We start from the raw sequence: 23180 nt of genomic DNA on the forward strand, positions 1-23180 counted from the left end.
CCACCAACGATTTATCTAGTGACCCCTGCCATAATATAAGTGTTCAGAATAACATCAGGAAGATCACCGCCGTTTAAACTATGGAATGACCCAGACATTTGGAACTGGTTTTAGATTGTTGTTTTAAATTAATGTATAATTTAAATGTTGTTTTAAATCACCTTATATTGTATATTGTATAATTTTATTGAACTGTTGTTAGCCGCCCTGAGCCTGCCTAGGCGGGGAGGGCGGGATATAAATAAAAATTATTATTATTATTATTATTATTATTATTATTATTATTATTATTAAAGTAATGTATATATTTGAAATTATATACCTGCCCATCCCCACCTACATGCATTTGGCATAATACTGAACAAGAACATTCCACCCTGGTCCCAATCTTGTTAATTTCACTGTACATGTTACTTCGGGCAATATGGCTGAGGGTATTAATGTTTTTGCCTTTTCTTCAGGCATATGGCTAAGGGCATGGCCAGTGTGTGGGAGTAGGCCAAGTAGGCGGCTGCCTAGGGTGCCACCTGGCCTAGGGGGTACTGCCAGGCATCCCCTCTCGCAGTGCGTGTGCTTCTTGGAGCCTGCCTTCCCCAATGGAAAGCAGGCTCCACGGACCACAGATGCTGCCCAGCCGGTTTTGGATTCCCCGGGTCTCTTACAGACCTGGGAAATGCAAAAGCGGATGGTGCTTGTGCAGTATGCTCCTTGGAGCCCAGCAGGGATAAATTAATCACTTGTAAAAGCTGAAGAATAGCCAATAACAGTTTCTAAAAGTTGGCTCCTGTTGAAGTTGTATGCTGCCACACATCCTTCCTTCTCTACTTTAACAGAGCCATGCAGTGGGAGCCATAGCTCAGTGGTAGAGCATCTTTCTCGCATGCACAAGGTCTTGTCACTGGCACCTCCAACTAAAAGGATCAAGTAGAAATGTTCATGTGAAGATCTTGTCCCTGGCATCTCCAACTAAAGGGATCAAGTAGTACTCTCACAATGTTTATTGCTTAATTTTACATTTTTTTTAAAAAAAAATAAAATTTAAAATAAAAACTGTAAATTAAAAACATAGTTTCAAGTTGCTTCATTTCTCTTACAATTCTCTGGGTGGGGCGCTAATGGGCAGCTTGCCTAGGGCACCAAAAACCCTAGCACCAGACCTGGCAAAGGGTATTAATGTTTTTGCTTTTTCTGAAGCAGGTAAAAATAGAATAAAATTTTCCTATTATGACTTCAAGCCATACAGAGAATAAGTCAGAATGGGCTAAATTACAACAATTTAACATAGAAAAAGTAAGCTTTTTCTTCATGCTGTGTCACTCACTGATTATGTTAAAAGCAATGGGATTACAAGAGGTCATCATTTACAACCCCAACCCCCCCCCCACACACACACTATATTTATGAACAGAATGACCAGTTTAAAAAGAAGTGGCCAGCAATAATGAATAAATAGTCATCGTGCTCAATGTTGTTCTTAATAGAACAGGCTAATGTGGAAATTGAGGCGTTAAGGGTAAAGATAATAGAAATAGAAGAAAAATTACAAAAAGATATGCCGCAAAGAGAATTTGAAAACAAAATGTCAACAATTAAAATCAACAATTAAACAAATGGACAGCAAAATTAAAGAGATCAAAAGTACTAAATCTGAAAGGGATGAAAAGGACTATTCAACAGTAGAGTATGTGGCAAAGAAAGAACAAAAAGAGTATGTGGGCTGATTCCACATACTGATAATACGGATACAGAAGATAGAGGCAGTACATCTGGGGAAGAAAGCAGAGGAGGCTGACCCTATTTAGACTGTTCCTCTAAAACAGAGGTTCCTAAACTTATTTGGCCTAACGCCCCCTTTTCAGAAAAAAAAATTACTCAGCGCCCCCCTGGAAGTCTACCTTCAAGAAGTGGACTAAAAGATGCAGTGACATATTTGCACACAGGGTAAACAAAGATGTTGTAAAGAAGACACTTTGAAGCTTGAAATTCTAAAAGTATTTTATAAAATCAACCACAGTAACATTTGCATTCACGGAGAATTTTAGAAATTTCTTTATAATTATTATCCCACCCTCCCTGTAAGTGGGCTCAGGGCAGATATCAGCAATTGAAATATAGTACACAATGCATCACTTCCATCATACAGAACAATGCAACAAAACCAATGAAGATAAAATATGAATGTATCAGTAAACAGGAAAAGCAACAGGCAGTCTGAGTTCAGTTGACCAATTAGTTCTGGCTTGCAAAACGTTGTGGTCAGTTAAGTTCCACTTCTCAGTCTTGTTCATCTACTTCTCTTTCAAAGAGATTCAGTTCCAACAAACTGGCAGCGCTGCAGTCTCCAACTTGAAAAGATATACACACAGAAAATTAAGATAACAAAGGATAATATTAAAATTAAAAATAGGGTATAATGGAGAATTGATCCATGGGTATCTGGGGCTCTGGGAGGGCTGTTTTTTGAGGCAGAGGCACCAAATGTTCAGCATAGCATCCAGTGCCACTACTCAAAACACCAAGTTTCAAACAGTCAGATCAAGGGGTCCGTTTCTATGAGGCCCCAAAGAAGGAGCCCCTAACCTTCATTGTTTCAGATGGAAGGAAAACATTTAAACAATGTGCAGTCACTATAAATGTGATTGCCAGAACTCCCTTCAGAGTTCAATTGTGCTTGTCACAACCTTGCTCCTGGCTCCACCCAAGGTCTTCTGGCTCTACCCAAAAATCTCCAGATATTTCTTGAGTCAGACTTGGGAACCCTACCCCCACATGAATAGTTGGGAAAAAGCCACCTTTGCAATTTCTTTAATTTTGAAATCATTACTTACCATCAGCAGTGCAGAGATTAGAGTAGTATTTGAAGCAGCAGCTGTTTATCTCTGTTTATCTCTTTCAGCTCCCTGGGAAGTAAGGTCAAAGCTTGGGAAACATGAAGTAATGAATGAAGAAAGCAGCCAGCAGTGGGCTCCTGGCTTTAGGCAATTCTTCTCTTAAGCCTTTATTGGCATAAAACAGATTTAGCAGTAAAATAGCAATATCAATAATATAAAATCCTAGATTATAGAATACATAGGGAGCTAAAATACATAAAATAAGTAAAATATATATGAGTCGAGTTTTGCCAAATTAAATAATTTAAACAAATAAAATGTGGTCATTCCAGAACCATTCTCTATCATATTTCCATGGCCTTTTGGAGAAATCTAGCCACCATTAAAGTTACCTCAGTGCAAGTGTCATTTAAAAGTTTGTGGACTTTGCCTGAATCAGCACAGCCCAACATATCTGCTAAGATATCTTTCAAGTATATACAACGAATATCATCATAAAGAGGACAGTTCAGTAATACATGGGAAATAGTTTCAATACACTTGGAATTACAAAGACAGTGTCTATTAGAGTACTCAATCCTGTTAAATCTACCAAATAGGATAGCAGATGGTAATGCATTACATCTCGTTAACGAGAACGCACACCATTGCTGTGGAGCTTGCAGAGAGGAGAAATACGATGCTAATTTCCCTACTGAGAGAGGAAGTTCGAAATTCAGCGAGGAGCAGGACTTGCTGACCAGGCTATATAACGTTTGCATTTCAATATCTAGAATTCTGAGCTTAAGTTTCAAAAAAAGCTTCTTTTAAGGATACCATAAGAAGTTAATCTAAATCAATGCCCATAGATTTTATTTTCCTCTCAATAAATACTAGCCAATTTGACAAATTAGATTCTGAGAGCAGTTGATATAAAAGGCTCTCTGAGTCAGAGTGGAAATGTAGCCATAGCCAGTATTTAAGTGACATTAGCCATGCTTGTGTTTCCACAAGATTCGTCCCTGTTTCTAAACACAAAACTGCATATGGTACGCACTTTGGGAATCCCAGAATTTTCTGTAGGAATTTTGATTGGACACCTTCAATGTTATTATCCAAGGCTGTGATCCACACTGGGACCCCATATAAAAGCTGCGGTATCACTTTAGCCTTAAAGATTTTTAGCGCGGCTGGGATAAACTGATTGCCTCTGCTGTAAAAGAAGTGCTGGATAGCTGCAACACTAACATTGACTGACTTAATTATACAGTTACAATGATTAGTCCAAAGTGTGTTATATTGAAAATGAATTCCTAGGTATTTGTAGTATTTTACTTGTTCTATCTCTTTGCCGCCTATTGACCATTTAGTTGGTTTCCAAGATTTGGAAAAAACAACAATTTTAGATTTGTCATAGTTCAATAGGAGCTTATTGTTGTTAAGGAAGGTGATACAGCGAACAAACAAACTCTTTAATCCAATTCTGGAACAAGATAGTAAGACTATCGTCTGCATATAACAGTAAGGGAACATGTCTGGCACCAAGTTTTGGACTATGATGGTCAGTATCTGACAAAAAGGGAGCAAGATCATTAAGAAAGAGGTTAAACAAAAAGGGGGCCAACACACAACCTTGTTTAACCCCCTTTCTTAACGGGATTTTTGACGTAAGATTTAGGCAATTCAGGAAACACTTAACTGCTTCTGGAATGACATGAAAGAATAAGGAAGTTTCTTTGAAGAGGCTTTACTACTATGGAGAGAGAGAGACTTCTTTGATGTAATGCCAATTGGTTATTGCTTACTTTTTTAATGATTGTGTCCTACAGGATTGGGTTGGGAGGGCAGACTAGACTGCCATGGTGCCCCATCCACAAGTCGCAGAAGCCTCCTGTCAAGAAATTGAGCGTTTCATCAACCATGTGTGTGTTTGTCTGCATCATTACCTGGAAAATGACAATACCCAAGTTCTAAGCGTTTGTGTGGGTTGCTATCAGCTTAAGCAAGCCTAGAGAACATGTTCTTAATGGTAAACACTTGTAAAATAGTAAATGCCTGTGAACTGTCAATTCCAACTGACAGGAGGCCATCTAGTTTGACAGGTATTTGACAGGAGAAGATCTAGATGGGCCCAGCTAAACAGGTTGTTTTGTACCAATGACTGGATGCACAGTTATGGCACTTTGACATCCAGTTAGGGATATAAGTGGATTAGTAAAATATCAAAACTCAGGAAGAGGAGCAGAAGATCAGTGCTGGCGCTAGGGGTTCCGCCGCCCTAGGCATGCCCCCCCCATGTACTCCTAAGGGGGGGGATATTCTTGGCACACCAGCGATGACATCATTGTGCCAGCCAGCAGGCAAGCTGAGAATCCCGGACAGCGCACACAAATGCTGTCGCACCGCCACTTTTCTTCACAGGGCAAATGTTGTCTGTGCTTGTCAGAGGCTTCAAAGGAAGCCTCTGAAGAGTGCCCTGTTTTACTGCTGCCTGCTGCTTTCGGGTTGAAAGTGGCTGGGTGGGCGGCACCTTTCCATTGCACTCATCAGCTTCTTTTTTTTTTAAGTTTAAATTTTTTTTATTAATTAATAAAAGAACACATTTCAACAAACATCAACTATAACACTAACAACAATAGAATCTACATCACAAGCCATCCTGTTATGAATATAATATGCAAGGTATATATCTAGTATAAAGCAAAGGTTAAGTATTTTTCCGGTAATTTACACAGAGCACTTTGTTCAGATTGTACATATGCAAAAAAGTGAAACCATTTCTCTACAAACATATTTTTATCCTTTCCTTTATCAGAGGTTTCTGAGTTTTGTATGGTATTAGCTAATTTGTCCATCAACTTTTTAGAAACCATTTTCGTTTAGAAGGTAAAATAAAAGCTTTCCATTGGTGAGCTATTAATAATTTTGCGGCTAAAATAAGCATAGAAGCCAATTCTTGCTTATGCTTTGGTATTTCCACATTTTTCCAAAGGTTAAGCAAAATGGAGTCAGGGGTGAAGGGCACCTTGTGATCAATTATATGTTCAATCGTGGGCAAATTTTTCCCCCAGAATTCCATCACAACGGGACATTCCCACCAACAATGAATAAATGAGCCCATAAGCTCTGACTAATGCAATGGGAAGGTGCTGCCGCCCAACCGCTTTCAACCTGAAAGCAGCAGGCAGCGGTAAAATGGGGCTCTCTTTGGAAGATTCCTTGGAAACCTCCGATAAGCACAGGCAACATTTGCACTGCAAAGAAAAGCAGTGGTGCAGCAGCACTTCCTGGGGCTCTCAGCTTGCCTGCTGGCTGGTGAGATCGTGCCACATGGGAAGGGGGAGTAATGGGGCACCCAGCAGCACCCCTGGCAGGGTGGTGCCCTAGGTGGTCGCCTACCCTGCCTATTCCTATGCACTGCCCCTGCAGAAGATACTCTTGTGCCTGGGGCATTGCAGTTGGCTAAAATCAACAGAAGCAACCACCTGGTAACCAGAGGACTGTAAGAAGCTTGATCCTCTGCAGAAAGCCTTGTGAGGAGAAAGCTGCAGGTTGGAACTCTTCAGAGAAGTTTGCGCAAATGCCTCAGGGCTCCCACTGTCCTGACTTAAATTGTATTGCTGAGAGAGAAACTGCAAGCAACCTTGAGAAGCTGCTAGCTGTAGCAAGTATTGGCTAGGATAGTTAGTAAGGTTTTTTGTTCCTGTGTTTCTTGTTTGTCTATTTTTTTATTCTGTGTTGTAAATAAACTGCATCCTTCTGATATTTTAAGTGGAAGGAGTTCTGGTCCTTATTACTAGTCTAATTGGGTGAATTTGCACTAAGTAGCAGACAAAAAGGAACCCTCTATTTTTGTTAATGGGATTTTTTCTCTAAATTAGAAATTCTGGATACCTCCCAGAAATGTGATGTTTTGACACCTACCACCCTCTTCTCTTCTCTTCTCTTCTCTTCTCTTCTCTTCTCTTCTCTTCTCTTCTCTTCTCTTCTCTTCTCTTCTCTTCTCTTCTCTTCTCTTCTCTTCTCTTCTCTTCTCTTCTCTTCTCCCTTTATGCTTCCACCCCCCCCCCTATTTTTATTCACTGCCCCCCAATTGCACCCAAGGCTACTACCGCCCCCGTGGATCATTCCAGCGCCCCCAAGGAGGCAATATCGCCCACTTTGGGAAACACTGCTGTAAAAGAAGGTATAAGGAGCAGTGTTTTTCTGGGTTTTACTCCACCAGGAAGTCCAAGATATAGTAGTAAATATATCTTTAAAAGAATTCACTCCAGGACAACTAATTGCATTGTCCCATATAAGATTATTTATAAACAAGAATAGACATCTTTAAATTAATCTGTCATGTTAAGAGCATTCTTTGACAATGATAATAAACAAGAATCTATGCAATTTAAGTGTCTTTTTTACCACCTATTTTGAAGAAGAAGAAAAAACAGTTTTTGGAGATATTGAAGAGTTAGAGCAGCATGTACCTAGGAAATTTAATTTAAGCAGAGAGAAGCAAAAGGCAATAGAGAAATTAAGGACTGATAATGACATAATATAAAAAGAGCAGATAAGAGAGCAGCAATAGTGATTATGGATATGGTTGACAATGAGAATGAAAATTCAAAACAACTAAGGGATGCGGATAATCACTGTGTACACAGTTATAAGAACACCCTATATTTGTATAGAACAAATGTCAGACTCCTGAAAATACATTAGATTTTATTTATCACTGTGAGTGTTATTGGTTTTTGGTTTATTCCATCACAGGCATGTTAATTTCATGCCTATATTTGCCACTTGGGGGATTTTTAAACTTGCGTTTTAAAAGTATCAGGCATTTTCATGTTATTTTGCTAAGATATTTTGGACTAGGAAAAATGCAGTAGGCCACCATTAGCACTGGAAAGGGTGTTCCCATATAGGAATGGGCACACTCCAAACCTCTCAGTTCAGAAACCTGTCCTTGTTGTGATCAGCTTCTTCACAGCATTTTTCACATCCTTGTTCCTTAAACTGTAAATCATGGGATTTAGCATGGGAAAGACCACTGTGTAGAACACGGAAGCCCATTTGTCCCTGTCCAAAGCATAGCTGGAGCTGGGGCGTGAATAGATAAAGAGGATGGAACCATAGTACAAAGTGACAGCTGTCAAGTGGGAGGCACATGTAGAAAAGGCTTTGCGCCTGCCCTCAGTAGAGCTGATCTGCAAGACGGCTGCTAGGATGAAGGCATAAGTGGCAAGAATGAAAACTGAGGGGGCAATGATGTTAGAGGTGAGGAGAAAGTACAGAACAGACTGGTAACTCTCTGTCACATTGCAGGAGAGCTTCACCAGAGGTGGCACATCACAAAAGAAGTCATCGATGATGTTGCCATCACAAAAAGTCAATGTGAAGGTTTCACTAGTGAGAACAATGGCATTGATGAATCCACCTAAATATGAGAGGGCCACAAGTCCTATGCATAGCTTTCTGGACATGGCAGTGGCATACAGCAGTGGAGTAGCAATGGCCACGTAACGATCATAAGCCATGGCTGCCAGGAGGTAGCACTCACTATATGCAAGACCAGCAGAGAAGAAAAACTGGGCAGCGCAACCCCCAAAAGAAATGCTTTTGTCCTCTGAGATACAATTCATCAAGATCTTTGGGGTGTAAACAGAGGAATACCAGATGTCCAAGAAAGACAGATTCCCAATGAAGAAATACATGGGCGTATGAAGGTGAGAACTGCTGAAGATTAGAACAATGAGTATCAGGTTTCCTGCTAAACTAACTATATATATTATCAGAAATACTACAAACAGGCTCAGCTGCAGTTTGGGATTATTTGTGAATCCTAGAAGGATGAACTCAGTCACTGTAGTATGATTTCTTCCTTCCATGAATTTCTTAGCAGTCATCTACTGGAGGACCTGGAAACCTGTAGGATAGATATTGTTTGTGATGTTAGCACCATATTTCACCAGAATGCAAGGTCTGTTTTACCAAATGTGTCCTGATTTTACAAGAAAAATAAATAGGGAAAGAGAAAAACTGAATAGGGAGCTAACTGGGCTCAGTTTTTAACATTAGTAGCTATAATTCTGGTCACATACACTGCTGCCCTTCAAAATTTGCCTGGGCTTTCAGCTTTTTAACTTGGAACAAAACCATGTTATCGATAAGGTCTTTTAAAACTAGCTTTTAATTTTTTGTCTGAATTCTTGGCTTCATTATTTTTCTTGCAATGAGCTTCTCTGTATATTTTGTAATTATCTCTCTATAAAAACAATTCAAAGCATCTAGTACCGACAGCCATTAACTTTTCTATTAATATCTCCTTCTGAAGGGTTCTGATTTCTTGAGATCAGAAAAAATAGTTCAGAGAACTGGAATGGAAACACATTGCAGCTATACTTTGAAGAGTCTGACAAGATAACTGTCCCATTATTTCTGTTCATGTATTTTGTTTTATCTAATAATAGTCACTCTGCATTGCGCAGTACTTTCTGTATAGAAAACAAATGAATCATGCCCATGCCATAGCATAACATACACAGATTTTTCACGGTATATAAGTGCCCTGGGAATTTGCCATGTCTTTCACCATTTTTGTTGTGATTTCTGATTGTCCTATTTTTCTTTTACACAATTGATATGCTACTTAAAAAGGTAAAGGTAGTCCCCTGTGCAAGCACCAGTCGTTTCCAACTCTGGGGTGACGTTGTATCATGACTTTTTCATGGCAGACTTTTAATTTTTTTACTGGGTGGTTTGCCATTGCCTTCCCCAGTCATCTACACTTTCCCTCCAGCAAGCTGGGTACTCATTTTACCAACCTCAGAAGGATGGAAGGCTGCGTGAACCTTAAGCCAGCTACCTGAACCCAACTTCCACAAGGATCAAACTTTTGTCATGAGCAGAGAGCTTGGACTGCAGTACTGCAGCTTTACCACTCTGCGCCATGGGGCAAGAGTGCTACTAGTATAATTTAAACTCACTTATACATGGATACCATTTATATGCAAGTGATGCAGCACTAACATTAGAAAATGTGCTAATTATTACAGGATAAATCTGGCATGAAGAAAGAAGAAATGGTGCAGAAAGAAAGACCTATAAACTTATTTTGAGTGGAAAAATGGAATCAAAAGAGGGATTTCTGAATTGCAACAGTTTTCAAAATTCAGTCTCATCATTCAGTGGTAAAGGATGCCAGGACTTAGTTTCATTTCTCAAAGCAAACAGCCAACAAAACCTTAGTCCTCCTTAGCCAAACTTCAGCCATGTCAATCAGGAGATGGCCTTAGTCAAGTACTAATCACACACAACTGGTAGCCTCAATTAGCAAAGGTACATCCCCACCTATATTAAAAGCAGAGATGGCCCATTCACTAGGCAGCTCTAGGTGGCTGCCTAGGGCATGAACTGGGGGGGTATCAAATTGGGCCCTCCTCTCCACCCCTGCCTCCAGGGCAATTGACACTGCACAGGAGAAGAGGGCCTGGGAGCCAGAAATAGGCTACATGGTACCTGACCTCCTCCACAGCACCCACTCCACCCCTCCACCTTCCCCATTCCGCCGCCCCTGTAGGCAAAGCTGGAGGGTGGGGAAGGAGTGTGTGGCAGCTTCCTGGCTGCTATTGCTTTGCTTCCATTTCTGGAAGGCGGAATGATGGCAAGCCGGCAATGCACAGCCTATCTGCTCCACTGTGTATGCCCTTCCCGCACTCCAGCTTTGTCCATGGGGGTGGCAGGGATGGGAGGTGCCTAAGGCCTCCCCTGATTAAAAGACACATCCCGCTAATTGCTTGGAGGCTTGAGTGCATCTGTGGTGAGAAAGAAAACTCACTTTGGTATGTGTGAATCTCCCTTGCTGAATTGAGTGTTCGTGATATGAAATTTTTAGCTGTGCTGTTGGATCTCTAATTGCTATTTTCTTCATGCAAGTAACTGATGCTGCTAGGCCCTGACCAGGATAGCCCAGGCAAGCCCAATCTTGCCAGATCTCAGAAGCTAAGGAGGGCTGACCCTGGCAAGTACTTGGATGGGAGACCTTCATGGAATACCAGGGCATGGATACAGAGGCAGGCAAGCAAGCCACCTCTCTGAAATATTCAAGCCACACTAGGGGTCACTAGAAGTCAGCTGTGACTTCCAGGCATGCATGTGTGCACAGACACTCATACACGCACATGAATACAAATACAACCCCCCCCCCCCATTTGATGCTACTGACAGGCATGAACCAGCACAATTGTACAAGGAACAGAAAATAAACTTCATGCCTTTGTGATTCTAATTTGTTTGTGCCATATCCTGTAATCATCCTTTAATTATGTAGGCTTAAAAATATACATATACAGTCAAAGCTGAATATATTTAAAGTCAACTTCAAACTTACTCTGATTCTCAAACATGTATTCACTTTGATGTCTCAGCTTTGATTGCCTTACCTTGCCAGGCCCAGCCAAAGAGAACAGAAGTTATGCATTCCAGATATTGCATATCTTTCAGAGACAGAAAACATTACAGTTGGATGAAACTGCAAGAAAACTGGATGCTGTCTTAAGGTGTGTACTGTTATGTGTGTTCTGTTGCTTGGATCAAATAGGCAACATAAATTTCAATGCAATTAAAAAAACAAACAAACCAAATATCCAATGTAATTCCTAAATGATTTTGAGTGTGTCAATATTCTCACAAGAAGCCATTTTCAGAGTACATGGGAAGAGTCCATTCCTTCTTCCATTGCTTCAAAGAATGCTGATGGGAAAGGTCTCATTATGTCTATTTATCTACAGTGTTGTGGGGGTTCTGAAGGGCTTAATCCCTGTAGCATTTCCACCTCAGATGTCTAGTGCAATTAAGACTTTACAACTGGTGATTGTTGATCTCATGTAGATCTGTAGTTATGCAATAATTTGTTTACTACTTGAGTTTTGTAGGCAGTATCTCCTGAGAACCAATTCCCTCCAGCTCATTACTTTACATTATGCATAGAACACCCTTCTACTACCATTATCTGTATTACTTTCAACTGAATTTAAGGACAGTTTGCATATTCCTTTAAGGATAGTTTGTATATTGAACATCTACATCATTTACATTGAACATCTACATCATGTCTGATATTTAGAGTTTTAAAATTTTGTTTTTGACAAATGTTTGCAAAAGTTATGTTTTATTCACAGTGCGGTTACCAGCCTCCAGGTGCAGCCTAGAGATCTCCTGCTTTTATAGCTGATCTCCAGCTGACAGAGATCAGCTCCCCTGGAGAAAGTGGCTGCTTTGAAGGGTAGACTCTATGGCATTGTATCATGCTGAGGCCCCCCTCTTCCCCAAACCCCACCCTCTCCCAGATCCACCCCCAAAGTCTCCAGATATTTTCCAACACAGACCTGGCAACCTTATTAACAAAATAACCCCCTCCCTGGCAATAATATTGTTGTTTTCAGCCATTTTGTTTGTGAATGTGACATGGCACTAGGGCTGTCAACAACAAAAATTGGTAATATCCGGATTCAGAAATATTTGGAAATAATTTTTTTTGTATTTTGGATATTACCGAATAGTAGTATTTGGATATATCCAAATATACAGATATATTCAGATATATACAGTATTCGGCTCCATTATACCCTATGGGCAATTGAAGTCAATGGCGAAATAGGGTATATTGGAAGCCGCCTGGAGGGGAGGGAGTTTGAGGAAGAGCCACCAAGTTTTCAGGGGACCTGCAGGGGACTCTCCCCTACAAAGCCTCCAAGTTACAAAAAGTTTGGGCCAGGGGGTCCCATTCCAGGGACACACAAAGAGGGTGCCCCTATCCCACCATTATACCCTATGAGCCATTGAATTCAATGGCAACATAGGGCATAATCAATTGCTGCTGGGGGACAGGGGTTTTTAGGGAGAACTCCCAAAACTGCAGGGAACTTGCAGGGGACTCTCCCCTACAAAACCCCCAAGTCCCAAAAAGATTGGGCCAGGGGGTCCCTGTCTGTGGGCTCCCCAAAAGGCCCATTGATACCAATGCTGGGGAAAACCCAATTAGCCACTTCCTCCAGTATAATTGTTTACTACTTATTTTTTTATTTTTTTAATATTTTCCAGCTCTCCTCCGAAATGACCCTGCTCTCATTGATCAGGGCATCCAGGGCTGCTATCAGCTCCACCAAGCGCTCCAGCATGGCACACGTGGAGTTCCAATGAGTGCTTACGTCCCCCATCAGGCAGTGATTGACAAGCCAATCAGTGCCTGTTTCTCCTCCAGCAAATGAGAGTCGCTATTGCTGTGGGAGAAGTGACTCACAAAGTGTTGACATTTCTGGAGCAGAAGCCGATACTTGTGAGTCGTCACGATGTAATCAGTATCCGTTTGGGATGACTGACCCAAAGCATCCTTTACCACATTGTGGAAGAGGTGGGCTGTGCAGGGAATGCATATCATGCCCTTGATCATCGCAATCATGTTCGTGCCACCATCTGTCACCATGTAGCCTGTGGTGACCCCACTGCCTACCCAGTCCTCTATTGACCTAGTGATGATGGCACTGATGTTGTCCCCCTGTCAATTGGTTTGGCAGGCAGCAAGGCCTTGCGATAGCCGGCCTGGGGGCCCTGACCCTGCCTTGCCACTTCCACCACCCACGTCCGTGGCTTGCCACCAGTGTGCAGTTAGGGACAGACACCCTTCATGAGAACTGTGGAGAGTCCACAGATCTGAGGTGAAGTGAACAGTTGCCCCGGCAGCATGGGACAAATGCTCCCTAACTACATACTTCATTGCCCTGAAAAGTTTTGGCACAATGCTCCTGCTCATTGTGGTGCGGTAAGGAACCTTGTACCGGGGGCAAAGAAATGGAGCATCCCTTGCAAGCCATTACTCTCCACGAAGGAGAAGGGACATCCTTTGGCGATCATCTTGGCAATGTACCAATTGACCATCACACTAATGCTCTTCTTCCCTGCCCTTGTTGGCATGCTAAAGCCACCCCCACCAAGTTTCCTGGTGCTCCCTCCTTATTAGTTCCGCCGGGCCTGCAAGACCATCCTCTTCCAGCTGGCTTTTTAATGTGGAATTATTGTACCATCGTCATAAAAAATTGTGTTATATCAAGATCGTAGCACCAAATTAAATTGTGGTTTTAAATTGTTAGTTTAATTGCTGTTTTAATGTAACTGTATATTTAATTAAGGAACATAACTGTTATGTAATTGGGGTATTTTATTATTGTAATGTTGTATTTTATGCTATGTAACCCGCCCTGAGCCTGCTTCGGCAGGGAGGGTGGGATATAAATTAAAAATTATTATTATTATCATGGAACTTCCTGGGAGAGCTCTGGAGGTGGATGCAGCAGGAGGACCTGAAACCCAGAAAGAAACCCCTGGACTGATATCCAGCAATGTGCTCTTGGAATACGACACAGCAATGCCCATCTGAACTGGGATGGCCTCTTTTCCACAAAAGAGAGGCAAAACTCGGTCCAATCTTTAGGCCCCTACGCAGGATGGCATGATATCAAGTCTGGTTCACAGGATTGGCAGACATTTTGGCTGTGCTGAAAGGCTAAAGAAACAACCATTTTGTGATCCTGGAAATGGAGAGATCCAAGCCCAGAAAGGACATATAGGGGGCAAAGCTGTAAAAATTCCTTCACCCTTTTAGGCAACCTCTTTCAAGTCCTTTTCTCAAAACATAAAACCTGCAACACATAAACAAATGATCTGTATGTATGGTCTGCTATTCCTCAGGAAAGACAGCAGAAAAAGAAAGGTTAAAGGTCAAGAGCCATATTGCTGTGTGAATGTGTGGTATAACTGAATGTGTGGTATAACTGTAATCTGGTCTCACATTTCTGTAATTTGGTCTCACATTTCTGCCAGGGAATCTAAGTTCTATAGAATCTCTATTTTTCTTTAATTACTGCTAAAAGCTATCAAAGTCAAACCATCTCCTGAACTCGTGATGAATGACTATCCATCCTGGCACATAGAGAGAGACCTATCACCTCTTGTGTGCTTCATAGGAACCAGTATCAGCAATAACAGGGCCATAAACCCATTTGGCCAAACTAATTAAGATTCCTCTTTTGGGGGTTTGCGCGTATGACACCCTGCTTTCTCATTGGATATTTGGTTTTGACACTCTGCTTTCTCATTGGACACTTGGACCTCTTGATGTGATGTAACTTACCCTAGAAAACAGGCCACCCTACCTGTGAAGAGTAGCTTCATGTGCATCTTTCCATCCTCCCATCCTCTTCCTGTGCATCCTTCCTGCCTCCCATCCTCCCAGCCTTCCCTCCATCCTTGCATCCTTCCTTCCATTCATCCCTTCCCGCCTTCAACACCCCCCCCCTCTCTTTCTCAGGAGAAATCTCTCTCTAGAGGTCTCTGGCATTCTCTGAACAGCCTACTCTGCAAGAACTAGGTATTGTATCAACCCCACCCCCTACTTATTCAACTAACCTCTGTAATTCCTCTAGTACCCTTGAAAATTATTTAATTGGGATGTAACCATTTGAAAATCACTTTCTATAATAAAACCCATTAATTTAACCAAAGGATTTCAGTGGTCTATCTCTGTAAACATTGACAGAGATCCTGCTTTACTCACCTCTCTGCCTTACTGCTTGCCTGCAGGTGGGTGGGTGACAGAGGAAGGGAAGGGACTCTGGGGGTGGCAGGGTTGTGGGTGCATTTGGAGGCACTCATAGCCAGGCTCCAAGAGCCTCCAAGTGCATGCGCCACCCTACTGACGTTGTTCAGCCTTCCTGGCAGCCTACCTAGGTCTGTGCTTTCGGCAGAACCACAGACCCAGGAAGGCTGAACGGGGGTGTGTGTGTGTGTGTGTGTGGTGGGTGCATTTGGAAGCCACTTGCCACCACCTTTTTTGTCCTCACCACCACAGGCATAGGGGTGGGATGGGGGGTCAGGTCCCAAGTTGCACCCTGGTGCTGCCCTTGGACAATAGAGATACACAGGAAGGAGCTTAGTGTGTGCCTGCCTGCCCTATCAACTCTGTGGTCACTTGCTTCTGGAGGCCTGAGACACAGGGATATCACACCAGGTACTTCCAACATGATCCAGCATGATTTGGATCCAACATGATCCAAAAATGTCTGCATTGTTTAATTTAGCATACTTTCCCCAATGTTATTTAAAATCTACATGCGCTTCCTCGCCCAGCTCGTGCAGAGCTTTGGGCTAGGGTGTCATCAATGACACCCAAATGTTTCTGCTGATGGGTGGCCAACCAGTCACTGCTCCCATGAATTTAGCTCAGGGTTTGGAAGCTGTGGTTAGGTGGTTAAAGCAGAGCCAGCTGAAATGGAATTTGAGTAAGACAGAGGTTCTCTTGCTGGGTGGGTGAGGAGAAGCAGTCGTAGGCTTGTCAACCTCCAGCTCTTGATGGTGTGCCCCTATCACTGGCTCCAACTGTCAAGAGTCTGGGACAGGATCCTAGATACCATCTTGTTTATGGAGGTCTAGGTCATGAAGATTGCCAAGCTGGCATTTTCTCAACTGCACCAGGTTAGGCAACTGATTCCCTACCTGTCTCATCCCGACATAGCCAAAGCAATCCACACAATAGTTACTTCAGGACAGATTATTGTAATTCACTCTATGTGGGCCTTTGTGCCTGACCCAGAAACTCCAACTGATCCAGAATGTGGTCATGCGGGTCCTTGTGGTCTCCTCAGATGGCACACATTCAACCTGTGCTGCACTACATCTAGTTCAAAGTCTTGGTTTTTATCTTTAAGGCCTTTAGCAGTCAGGGACCCACATGCCTTTTGGACTGCCTCTCTCAGTTGGCCCAGTGCCGGATTAAACCTTGTGGAGGCCCCTAGGCAATCAAAATCTTGGAGGCCCCCTCACAAATTATCTCAGAGTTGGAGCACCTGCCCCACTGCCCATGCCCCCTACTGCAGCCTGCAGGAACTGGTGGCTAAAAAGGCAAATGCAATTTTGGGTTGTATTATAGTGTCCAGATCATATGAAGTGATTGTATCGCTTTACTCTGCTCTGGTAAGACCTCACCTGGAGTATTGTGTTCAGTTTTGGGCACCACATTTTAAGAAGGATATAGACAAGCTGGAATGGGTCCAGAGGAGGGGAATGAATATGGTGAAGGGTCCGGAGACCAAGTCCTATGAGGAAAGGTTGAAGGATCTGGGCATGTTTAGCCATTAGCCAGAAGAGGAGGTGGCTGAGAGGTGATATGATCACCATCTTCAAGTACTTGAAGGGCTGTCATATAGAGGATGGTGCAGAATTGTTTTCTGTGGCCCCAGAAGATAGGACCAGAACCAACAGCTTAAAATTAAATCAAAAGAGTTTCCAGCTCAACATTAGGAAGAATTTCCTGACAGAGCGGTTCCTCAGTAGAACTGGCTTCCTCAGGAGGTGGTAGGCTCTCCTTCCTTGGAGGTTTTCAACAGAAGCCGAATGGCCATCTGTCTGCAATGCAGATCCTATGAATTTAGGGGGAGGTATTTGTGACTTTCCTGCATTGTGCAAGGGGCTGGACTAGATGATCTTGGGGGCCCCTTCCAACTCTATAACTTTATGGCTGGTAAGGACTGGGAGAGTTACTTTAAAATTTGCCATAAGCCACATATATGAGAATATCCTTACGTTTCATGTTGAAGATGAATAGTTAACATATAGTGTCTTAACACAGAACAGAATTCACAGAATCTGGCATGCACTGGAAATTAAGTGAGGAAGAGGAAGCATCAACCATTTTGTGACTCTTTAACTACTCTGATTGTCCCGCATTGGTCTTGTCAGCCACCAGCGAGCCTGCAGCAGACGTGGACTACTGCACCCTTCTTAAATCTTCGTTCGCGAAGTCAAGCCGAGAGAGAGAGAGAACTACTCTGATTGCAACTGCAAGTAGAAATCCTATTTAAAGGTAGGCATGCATACATATGCTATAGGAAGGAGGTGCTCTAAAACTGTACTGAGCATATTGGTATGGGTCACATGAGCCCAACTTCTTGTAAAGGTGCCTCATATTCACGTGAAAGTATTCTATGTTCTACAGGATACTTTCTATTTGTATTTTAAAACTACCCACAAATCAGATAGATATCATCACCCAAAATTGGTGACCAGAGAAATTCAGAGGAAGAAGAAGAAGAGCCAGAATGGCTGGTACCAGAGCAGCTGGTTGGCTTGCGCAGATTCAGCAGAGCTAGAGACTAAAGTTTGCTATCCATTATGAATACAGTATCAAGATATATTACACACATACAAAAACCTCAGATGAAGCATTCATTGAGTTTTGGACAATGACCAAGTTGTCTTCAACAGAATCTTACATAACCTTGTTAAACCAAGAAATGAACTGCTGGAACTTCCCAGAACATAACTGAACCAGAGGAAAAACAAACAGGTGACCTAACAGCAAGCATTCTGCCCATAAGCTGGAGCACAGCAGTAGCTGCAGATAACAGACTAGAGCAGGGGTGGCAAGACCTTGGCTCAGGAGCCACATGTGGCTCTTTCACACGTATTCTGTAGCTCTCAAAGCCTCCACCACTCCATCAGCCAGCTTGAGAAGGCATTTGTCTCTTTAAATCACTTCTCCAAGCCAAGCCAGCTGGCAGCTTGGAGAATGCATTAAAGGTTAAAGCCGCTTTCTTTCCACCTCCCCATCTATTTGCTTGCCTTCCTTCCTGTCTTGTAGCTCTTAAACATCTGACATTCGTGTCTTGCAGCTCTCAGACATCTGATATTTATTCTATGTGGCTCTTATGCTAAGCAAGCTTGGCCACCCCTGGGCTAGGGGAACCAATAGTTAATTAACAGCAATTTTATCCATAAATCAATCTCATGGTTACTTCTAGCCTTACAGATGAAATACCTAGGATGCTCTCTGTTGCTCCACCGCTATGTTGCTCAGCACAGCAGAGCTACCCAGCCAGGCCCGTAGTCAGAAAATTTTAGTTGGGGGGACTCAGGGAATAACATTTCAGGTGGAGGGGTCCTTGGGCCCAAAATGACATCACAAACTTTAAAAATAAATTAAAAAGAAGAGTGGCATTGGCAGCAAGGGCAGCAAGAGCAATGGGGAGTGCAGGGTGGTGGCAAAAACAGGCAGCGAAAGCAGTAGGGAGAGCGGGAGAGGCAAAAACGGGTGGCAGGGAGAGTGGGAGAGGCGAAAACGGAAAGCAGGAAGAGTGGGAGAGGCAAAAACAGGTGGCGGGGAGAGTGTGAGAAGTGAAAATGGGTGGCAGGGAGAGTGGGAAAGGCAAAAACGAGTGGCAGGGAGAGTAGGGGAAGTGAAAACGGGTGGTGGGGATAACAGGAGAGGTGAAAACAGGCGACGGGGAGAGCGGGAGAGACTGCCCGAGGCAGCTGCCTCTTTCACCTGGTGTGTGTGTGGGGGGGGGGAGCTGGCTCAGGGCTTCCAAAGATGTGAGCCCCATAGGCAGGTGCCTAGTTTGCTTTATGGTTAATCCGGCTCTGAGTTGGCCCCTGTAAGAGCGCTAAGCTCCAGCAATATGAAACTTCTGGTGGTCCCTGGCCCAAGAGAGATCCAGCTGTTCTAGACTAGGACCAGGGCATCCTGGCCCCGACCTGGTGGAATTCTCTTCTAGATCACATCCACACCCTATGGGATTTATTACCTTTGCATAGGGCTTACAAGGCAGGGATGTTCCAGCAGGCATTTGGTTGAGGACAGTAATGGTCTTGCACTCTCATACCCCTACCTCCCCCCTCATCCCTCTACATCCCCTCCACCCATGGGGCTGGTGGGAACTGAAATTCTTTCTATCATCCTGGAAAGTGTATTTTTTATTACTAATCTTTAAAGTTTTTTTATTTTTATAATCTCTTTGCCTTTGATGTAAGCTGCCCAGAGCCCTGCTTGCAGGGAAGGGTGGCCTAACACGTTGAATGTAATAAATAAATAAAGCTTTGATTCAATTACATTTTCAGAGTTCTGCAAGTCAAACCATATTTGTTTTGATTGTATTTGACTTGCATTGTTTAATTCACTTTTGAGCCATAGCAAGAAAGGCATAGTGTAAATAAAGACAATGTAAATCTCCAATGTTTTCTTACTGATGGAAGTGTTAAAAGAGCTCAATTTATGGAACAAGATTAGCATTCCAACCTCATGAAATAGCTCTTGTACAATTTTATCACAATGGGGACTCTGATTTGAATTAATCAGTCAGCCCAGTGCATATCTATTGTGTCCTTGGGCTGAGATTAGGTTTCTGCTGCCAGACTTACTATGAAAAAGAGTCAACTAAGCTTGAATGTAGGGATGGTTGTGGTTGTAAGTAGTTGATGTTCTCCAATAACTCCCCCTCCTTCCTGTAATGTTCTTGGATTCATAAACTTACATAAGAGAAATGATGACTGGCATAGAAAACATCTTTAATCAGAAGAATGGCTCAACAATTTGTACAGTGGTCTTCAGGCCTCTGCTTCCTTCAGGCCCCATGTGACCTTAGGGCAAAGGTGTTAAACTCATGAGGGCCGAATCTGACATAAGTGAGACCTTGTTGTGCCGGGCCATGTCAGGTTGAGTTGGGCCATGTCAGGCTGGGCCATGCATGTAACTATTTAAGATTAGGTAACAGAGATACAAACGTTATAAAGAACACAAACAAACACAATTAAATATATTTTTAAAAGCTTAAAAAAAGTTTAAAACATTAGCACTCTTTGGTCTTAGAAGGAACTGGGCAAAGGAAGCTGTGGCTCTTTCCTTCCTTCCCCAGGGGACTGGAGGGGGGAGCCTCAGCCAATAGAAGGAAAAGAGGCTTGGCTCAGTAGCTTTGCTGTGCAATTGAGAGAGCCTGGAAAAACAAGCTCTGCCTTCCCCCCTTCCTCCCCATGGGAGGAGCCTCAGCCAATGAAGAAAATAGAGGTTTTGCTCAGTAGCTCCTGTACAATTGAGCAAGCCTTGCAAAGCAAACTATTATGCAGAAGGAAACAAGATATAGGGAGAAGGAAGCAGATGACAGCCAGTTGCTCGAGGGCCTGATAGGACTGCATGTTTGACACCCCTGCCTTAGGGCATTTCCACATATTAGTATTTCCTTAATTAAGTTATGAAGTGCCACTTGTATGATAATGTTTCTACATCTTCCCCCTTAAGTATTAAACACAAAAACCCCACAAATAAAATAGATGTTAAAAGTAGTTACAATTTATATTACCAACATGAAGGACATAATGGTGACTAGTTTGCTAACATGTATGCAAGTCATTCTGAAGGTAATGTCTTCCAGGTAGAATGCCTCAACATAAATCATTTCTGTGGGAATCAGATAGGTCTTTCTGTTGCTGGTCAAGTTCCTCTTGGTTGGATGGATTATGATTCCATAGACTGATGGTAGGATAACTACACTATGAAGACTCAGGTGAGATTCCTGGGATAATTCTGATATTACATTTCTTACTGTGCAATAAGTTTCTATTGTCAACCTGGATAATACAAAAACACAACTATACATCTCATACTGTCTTCTATAGAAGAATCCTACCGTTTCATGCACACGCTATACCTGATTTGGGAGCAGGAAGATCCCAAAGGTTTCAACAAAATCATCAACAGATCATCAGTCATGATGCACTATGGACCTTTTACCCCAATGATTACTTGTACACACACATTTTCTCCCCCAAATGGGTGGAATAAGATAGGTCCGGAAAGACAGATGAGCGGTTAAAGAAAAGTCCTGTTATCTCTCCAGGCAAATTAGAGAGATGGGTTGAGGGACAAAGTAAGCATGCTGGGTGTATTGAAACTAGTGGAACCACTGGGTCTCCCCAGTCATGTACACTTCTTCTCATCTATTAAGTGACTGAATGCTTTGACTGGCATCCAACAAGATTTGCTTTTACCTGAAGTTATTTGTGTTTTCTTTTTTACCTAGGTAAATTATAGCTTAAGAAAACTGATATATTAAAACTTGTATTGTCACATGTGCTGGAAAACAGATCTTCCCAGAAATTTGTTGAAGGCATTCCTCACCTCAGTATTTCTCAAACTATATATCATGGGATTCAACATGGGAGTAACCACTATATAGAAGAGAGAGACTACTTTATCTAGGTTGTGAGTTTGTCTAGAGCTAGGACGTCCATACATGATACAAAAGCCTCCAAAGAAAATTATTATAACAATGAGGTGGGATGTGCAAGTGGAGAAGGTTTTCTGACGACTCTTGGAAGAACTGATTTTTAAAATGGTGATCAGGATGCAGGTGTAAGAGACGATAATGGTAAGCATGGTTAATACCAAATTGAACGCTACACACACAAACATCAACAGTTCATTGAGACTGACATCAGAACATGAAAGAGCAAACAGTGGAGGGCCCTCACAGTAAAAATGATTAATGTTATTTAGGCCACAGAAAGATAGTCTAGAAGCAGCAACCGTATGGATCAAGGCATTTGTAAACCCTGCAGCATAGGAAACAGCTATCAAGTATATACGCTTTCTTAGAGACATGATAACTAAATAGAGTAGTGGGCTACAAACAGCCACATAGCGGTCATAAGCCATCACTGCCAGAAGATAGCATTCGGTGGTGGCAAATCCGGCATAAAAGTAAAGCTGAGCGAAACAGCCAGCAGAAGAAATTAGCTTCTTCTCTTTTAAGAGATCGGTTAGCAACTTGGGGGTGACAGAAGATGAATAACAAATGTCAAGGAAAGACAAATGGCTGAGAAAAAAGTACATAGGAGTGTGGATTTGAGGACATAATCTGATTAAGGCAATCACACCCAAATTACCCACCAGGGTGATGGCATAAACAGCAATGAACACCACAAATAGGAAGATCTGTAGTTCTGGGATATCTGTCAGCCCTGTGAGCGTGAATTCAGTCACGAGTGTGTAGTTTCTCCTTTGCATTGTTAACACTGAGAAAATCAAAATTAAATACAAGTTACTATTGTATTTCCTTTTAAGAACTTGAACAGTACGTGTAATAAAGACATAATGGTCTCTTTCTATATTTATAAGTGATTTTTAGAAGAAGGAAAAAGAGTTAAGGATGCAAGTCCATCTCTGAGAATTGTGGAGGGATTAATGCACAGTGAAATGGGAGGCTTCCTCAGAAGGATATGTTACTTCTTGTAACAGTAAATGCTGTCTCCACATTGATTTTATAGCAACATTACTTCTAACAATATTATCTCCTACATATACCACAGATGTATTCATGAGGAGAAGGAAGGGTTTTAGTAATAAATGAATGCTTTAGGCAACTGATTTTACATTAATTAAAATGTACTGTCCTGGAACATGCTACCTGATTATGTTCAGAGTTAGGCTGTTATAGGAGAATCTCGGTAGTATACAATGGAAAACTCGAGTTACAAAATCACCTGAGGGTCTATTTG

General features: G+C 42.3%; 2 protein-coding genes across 3 annotated transcripts; both read right to left on the bottom strand.

Annotated features, from left to right (window-relative positions):
- Nucleotides 1-7753: 7753 nt before the first annotated feature.
- LOC132589757 (olfactory receptor 9G19-like) lies at nucleotides 7754-9105 on the bottom strand. 2 transcript variants are annotated; one of them, XM_060262481.1, is made up of 2 exons: nucleotides 9096-9105; nucleotides 7754-8682 (listed from the first exon to the last, which is right to left on the bottom strand). In XM_060262481.1, the coding sequence occupies exons 1-2, from the start codon at nucleotides 9103-9105 to the stop codon at nucleotides 7754-7756; spliced, it is 939 nt and encodes a 312-aa protein (XP_060118464.1). The 2 variants fall into 2 exon arrangements, with proteins under 2 accessions (XP_060118464.1, XP_060118465.1); XM_060262482.1 differs by lacking the exon at nucleotides 9096-9105 and having other exon boundaries at nucleotides 7754-8692.
- A 12642-nt stretch (nucleotides 9106-21747) lies between these two features.
- On the bottom strand, nucleotides 21748-22704 carry LOC132589695 (olfactory receptor 5AP2-like). The gene has a single exon (XM_060262425.1). It carries the CDS (start codon nucleotides 22687-22689, stop codon nucleotides 21748-21750), a length of 942 nt encoding a protein of 313 aa, XP_060118408.1. The 5' UTR covers nucleotides 22690-22704.
- Nucleotides 22705-23180: the final 476 nt, after the last annotated feature.

This window comes from Heteronotia binoei, chromosome 21 (assembly GCF_032191835.1).
Source record: "Heteronotia binoei isolate CCM8104 ecotype False Entrance Well chromosome 21, APGP_CSIRO_Hbin_v1, whole genome shotgun sequence".
Taxonomy (NCBI): Eukaryota; Metazoa; Chordata; class Lepidosauria; order Squamata; family Gekkonidae; genus Heteronotia; species Heteronotia binoei.